This window comes from Myxine glutinosa, chromosome 2 (genome assembly GCF_964187855.1).
Source record: "Myxine glutinosa chromosome 2, kmMyxGlut1.1, whole genome shotgun sequence".
In the NCBI taxonomy this organism is placed as follows: Eukaryota; Metazoa; Chordata; class Myxini; order Myxiniformes; family Myxinidae; genus Myxine; species Myxine glutinosa.
Window position 1 is genome coordinate 183,928,977 of NC_136262.1, and position 6,000 is coordinate 183,934,976.

The 6,000-nt window shown below is 43.6% G+C and overlaps 1 protein-coding gene across 12 annotated transcripts in view; it reads right to left on the reverse strand.

Moving 5' to 3' along the window:
- LOC137421009 (uncharacterized) overlaps positions 1-5,738 on the reverse strand; it is a 75,305-nt gene extending 69,567 nt beyond the window's left edge. For 7 of the 12 annotated variants that reach the window (XM_068106636.2, XM_068106633.2, XM_068106635.2 and 4 more), the window contains exons 1-2: positions 5,359-5,737; positions 5,056-5,181 (exon numbers count right to left, since the gene is read on the reverse strand). In XM_068106636.2, the coding sequence (XP_067962737.2) occupies positions 5,056-5,181; positions 5,359-5,439 (207 nt within the window). In that variant the 5' untranslated portion in view covers positions 5,440-5,737. Of the gene's footprint in view, positions 1-5,055; positions 5,182-5,345 lie in introns of all 12 variants that reach the window. The other 5 variants (XM_078772042.1, XM_068106637.2, XM_078772043.1 and 2 more) reach the window with 2 other exon arrangements.
- Positions 5,739-6,000: the final 262 nt, after the last annotated feature.

The following is a 6,000-nucleotide window of genomic DNA, read 5'->3' on the forward strand; positions in this document are numbered from 1 at the left end:
CAACATTAGTCCGGGGCTACTAGGGGTTACCACAGTACACCTCCAAGTTGTTCATTCTCAATATTAGTCCAGGGCTACCCGGACTAATATTATTTCGTTGCTGCTGTTGATTGGAGAAGATTGTCATGGGGACCGCAAGGCTATCCCCCGCTCTAGCAGGGAAAATGGCATTAAAATGCATGTTGTTGTTGTTGTTGTTGTTTACCAGGGGTTACCACGGTACATTTCCAAGTTGTTCATTCTCAATATTAGTCAGGGGTAACCAGGGGTTACCACGGTACATTTCCAAGTTGTATATTCTCAATATTAGCCCGTGGGCCATCAGGGGTCATGGTACACCTCTTCCCTCTCACCCCATCACCCCTACTTCTTTGGTATCAAAATGTTAATTTGGACCTCCACAGATAGGAAAATGTTAACATTACATTAATTAATGAGCACACAATAGGAGAGAATATGCCATTTCCTTTATTGTGATATCAAATATATGACTATATTGATTGCAATGCTATGCTTGACAATTTTTCATTTCTTTCACTCCCTGGACACTAAGCGGCCATCCATGTCACCATTAAAAATGTGCAGTATTTCATTCTTTGGAAGTACAAAATCAAAAAAAAATGCTCTAGAAAATGGGAAGAACCATCAAATACACCAATAAAGCTGAAAGGTTGGCTACAAAGGCTAAGCACAAGTGACAAGCATAAGTGACAAGCAAGAGCAAAGTAGAGTCCACCGCAGAGGAATCATATTGTTACAGTTTTGGAAGATGCCATCCTAGCAATTTTGTTTAGCTAACTTACCCCTACCCTCGTACTGGTGGAAGGGAAAGATGCATTGTGAATGTAGTTAGATTGTTCTCTTCCTCATTATCTAACTCTGAACTCGAACCTCATTCTAAAATTCCATTTTCAAACATTTGTCAACCCATTTCAGATTCTTACCACGTACCAACTTCTTCAGAAAGTATTCACACCCCTCGACTTTTTTTTTTTTCCACATTTTGTTGCGTTACAGCCTGAATTGAAAATGGATTAAATTGAGATGTTTTGGTCAATGATCTCCATAATGTCAAAACGGAACTTTTCTTTAAGAATTCTTTTACAAAACGACATGGTATTCATACAATACTTACCCTGCGCAGTCAACTTGGTGCGAGCCAACTCTTCTGTTTTTGAACGTTTTTTTTTTTTCTTTGATTCAATGACATCATAAATTTCTATTCTCTAAATAATTGTTGCATAGATCATGCTCAATAAATTTCAAACTGATCAGACTAAGTGTTGTCCCTGTCGAATTACGACGTCATATTTATGGCACCAATGACATCATCGTTAACACCTATTCCCCACATGGAGTTCTTTATAATGAGCTACGTTTCCATTTTTTCCATAGAGCAGCTTTAGAGGTATGGAGGTGCAACGTTTTTCATTTTTTTCCAAGATGGCGCATGTACCACATGACCTTCTGTCGTGGCCAAAAATATTGGCACCCTTGCACTATTTTCCAACAATGCACCATTTCGTCCAGAAAATTGTTGAAATTATAAACTCTTGGCAGCCACAAATGTATTTCTTTGGATTGTAGTGGAACAAAACATAAAAACCTGAAAAAATAACTAAATCTTAGATTATTCCACACAGAAATCCTAAAATGGCCCGGACACCTTTTAGAAGCACGTATTGGCACCTTTTAGAAGTTGTTAGAAATAATTACATTTCAAGAAAGTGATTCTCCTTTACTTTGGAATTGAACTCACCTGTGGTGAGTTGCAGGTGCCTGCAATATAAAAATCACTCATTCAACCAGTTTGAATGTAGAAAGGGGGTCATTTTGCTGTTTTGTGTCACTGTGTGTCAATGAGAAAATGGGAAGAACAATGAGCATGGAGAAAAGAAAGAAAACCAGAGAATTGTCTGAGGAGATCAGACACAAGATTGTAACCAAGCATGGACAATCTCAAGGCTACAAGTCCATCTCGAGAGATCTTGATGTTCCTGTGTCCACCGTACGCAATGTTATCAGGAAGTTTAAGGCCCATGGCACTGTAGCCAACTTCCCTGGACATGGCCGCAAGTGAAAGCTTGATTGAAGATTGCAGCGAAGGCTTGTTCAAATGGTGGAGAAAGCACCTCGATCAACTGCCACACATATTCAAGCTGGCCTTCAGACACAAAGTATGACAGTTTCAACTCGTACCACCATCGCCAACTCAATGAAAGGGGTTCTATGGTAGGACCCCACTGCTGAGAGCGAGAGAGACATAAGAAAGCCTGACTGGAGTTTGCCAAAACACACAAGCACAAGCCAAAATCCTTCTGTGAGAATGTCCTGTTGACAGATGAGACCAAATTAGAGCTTTTGGTAAAGCACATCATCTCTATGTTTACAGAAAACAAAATGAAGCCTTCAAAGAAAAGAGCACCTTCCCCACAGTCAAACATGGAGGAGGTTTAGTGATGTTTCAGGGTTGTTGTGCTGCCTCTGGCACTTGGTGCCTTGAATGTGTGCATGGCATCATGAAATCAGGAGATTACCAAGGCATTTTGTAGCGCAATGTTCAACCAAGTGTCAGAAAGCTGGGTCTCTGACAAAGGTCATGGGTCTTGCAGCAGGACAATGACCCCCAAACACACTTCAAAAAGAACCCAGGAATGGTTCAAGACAAAACGCTGGACTGTTCTGAAGTGGCCAGCAATGAGTCCAGATCGAAATCCCATTGAACACTTGTGGGGACATCTGAAAACAGCAGTTGGGAGAAGGCACCCTTCAAATCTGGGAGAACTGGAGCAGTTTGCACAAGAAGAGTGGGCCAAACTGCCAGTAGAGATGTGTAGGAAGCTCATTCATGGCGAAAGGAAGCGCTTGACTGCAGTTATTTTGTCCAAAGGCTGTGCTACCAAATATTAAGTCGAGGGTGTCAATAATTTTGTCAATGCCATTCTTTTTATTTTCTAATTTAAAAGAATATATTAAGTTCTGAATCAAAAAGAAAGTTAGTTTTGGTTTTGTAATTATTGCAAACTTGTGTGGAATTAGTCGTTTTTTGTTCGCACCTCATGAGCGGCCTGGTCTCTCTCAGCTCCCTCGTCCGGTCGGTATATTGTGAATATAAGTTATTTCCTTCACTGTATTTGCTTGTTTCTTTGATTTTCTTTTCTCTCCCTTCCTCCCACGAACATCTTACCCTTTGTCGAACGTTTTAAATACAAAAAAAAGAGAAAAAAAAAGTAATAATACTTTCTCTCCTCGCGGACACGTGCTTGTTCTCTCGCCTTGTGCCCCGCCCCCTTGTCTCACCTTGTGTCCCTCCCTATTGTCTCGCCTTGTGCCCTGCCCCCTTTATCTCCTTTTTCTTCCACCTCTCCAGCCTTTCCAACTCTCGTTTCCTCCATACTCACTCAACCCTTTCTGCTTCTTCCTCAAATTCACGTCCTCACTTGGGGACTTTTCCCAGATTGTTTTTCACGGTTTTGTTTAAATATTATTTAAATATGTTTAAACTTTCCCCGACAGTGTTTTATTCAGTGGTTTATTAAAACACGCTGTTTTTCTCCCTATTTAAAAGGTTTTTTTCAATTTCATCTTCAATTCATTTACTTCAAATAAAAATTCAATCTCTTACAGTTCTTCCTTTCTACATTCCCTAAACTCACCTTCATTCCACCCCTCCTCTATCGTTTTCAAATGGATCTCTGACTTGAAAATCACAATACACCCAGTTTGTAATAAATGTTCGTTTTTCATGAATCATCCACTTTCTAAACTCCCCCCTCACCTCCCATCCTAAACTCCCCCCTGACCCCTCCCTTTCAATTCTTCCCCCTTGCCTCTCCCATCCTAAACTCCCCTCTCACCTCACCCCTTGACTCCTAAACTCCCCCCTCGCCTCCAAATATCCCCCCACCCCTCCCCCCGCACCCCTCCCCTTCAAAACTCCCCCCACCCCTCCCCTCCACCCCTTCCCTTCAAAACTATATTTCAAAACTCCCCCCTCACCTCTCTCCTCCAAAACTTCCCCTCATCCCTCCCTTTCAATTCTCCCCCATCCCTCCAAATATCCCCCTACTTGCCCCGCCCCTTCAAATCTCCCCTCCTCCCCCCCCTTCAAATATCCACCCCTCCCCTTCAAATCACACCCCCCCCCCTACTATCTTTCTCCAATTCTCCCCCCTCCCACCTCCTCCTCCTCAAAGCTGCCTCCTCCCCACTTCATCTCCCTTCTATCTCATACCTCCACATCCTCCAACCTTCGACTTCACGGTGCCGCCCCTCAAACAACACCTTACTGTGCCTCATCCCATCACCATCAAACCTTTTGTACTCTTCATCCTTCCATTTCTCCTAACTCTTCTGCAATCTCTGACACACTATCAACAGCTCTCCCGACCTCCCCCATCTCACCCTTCATCGAACCCTACCCCTCCTCCATTTAAATTTCACTGTCTGACAACATGGACCATTTTCTATCCATTCATCCCAACTCTCTCTTCCTCATATGTGGCGACTTCAACTGTCATCATGCCAGCAGACTGGGTGTGGGTACCTCACCATTTCAGCCAGCTGCCCATCCATCTGTGGAGCCGGATGTTCATGGCAGTGAGAGTAGTGTGGATGTTCCTCTGGTTTCAGTTGAGCCTAGTTTGGTGTCTGGTGGGGAGCCGTCATCTGTGCCCAATGCCTCACCGTCGCCGGTCGTGTCCACGGCTCATTGCCCGCGTGTTTCTTCTAGATGCATTGTGCGACCAGCATATTTGAAAGACTATGTGACTTCAGGGGGAGAGTGTAGTGCCGTGTACAGCCGAATGAGGCTGCTGTGGACGGGGCCGAGTGAGGCTGCTGTGGACGGGGCCGAGTGAGGCCTGTGTTGCCTGGAATAAAGATGGTGCTTTATCCTCTCTGCGTATCCGCATCTTTATAACAAAGACACTACATACCTTAATATAGGCTCCAGGAGAAATAACAGATACAAGTGAAATGTGCACTTTTGTAATATAATTTCCAGTGTGCAGCATCGACCACTCTCCGCATTCACACAAGTCAACGACATCTCACCTGCAATCTATACATTTGCGGTTCAGGTGTTGGATCCACGTTAGATATTGGTGTTGATTCAACAATTCCTGTGTCCACAGGAATTGTTGAATTGTTGGTGTCGTCATTGTGTTCATTGTTGATTTCCTGCAATACCAGAGATAATCACGTATTATCGGAAATTGTGTTTCATCAAATGGCGCATTTGCTTTGTTAAAAATAAGGATAGCGCCATTGCTTAGGTGAAATTTTAATTAATATATGTGTATTACCAACAATCGTTGATGTTACAGACGTGAAAGGAGCATCACCTGATCAACTTACGTGTCGCCTTTGGCAGGTTAACCTGTTATGGCCTCGTTGAAGACATATTGAACAGGTTTTCCTTGGTTTTGCTTTCCCCATCTACCTGTTAAGTGAAGGATATGGCTGACATGGAGGAGTAAACACATGCTCCACAAATGACAACAAGCAATGCTGACGCCATGTATGGATTTGGGGTGACATCGTGATGTGGGATAAAAGCAAATGATATGGTGACGGCACAAAGACAGGTTATGGCCAGGTGATGGTATGGTCATGGAATGATGATGCCATGGTGATGCCATATACACATGGTAATGGCATCGCATGGTGAGGGCAGGGTGACGACACACAAACATTCTGACGGTATGGTGATGGCATGTAGTCATAATGATGGCATGGTGACAGCATGGTGATGGCATGTAGTCATAATGATGGCATGGTGACAGCATGGCGATGGCATGTAGTCATAGTGATGGCATGGTGACAGCATGGCGATGGCATGTAGTCATAGTGATGGCATGGTGACAGCATGGTGATGGCATGTAGTCATAATGATGGCATGGTGATGGTGTGGTGATGGCATGTAGTCATAATGATGGCATGGTGACAGCATGGGGATGGCATGTCGTCAGAGTGATGGCATGATAACGGTGTGGTGAT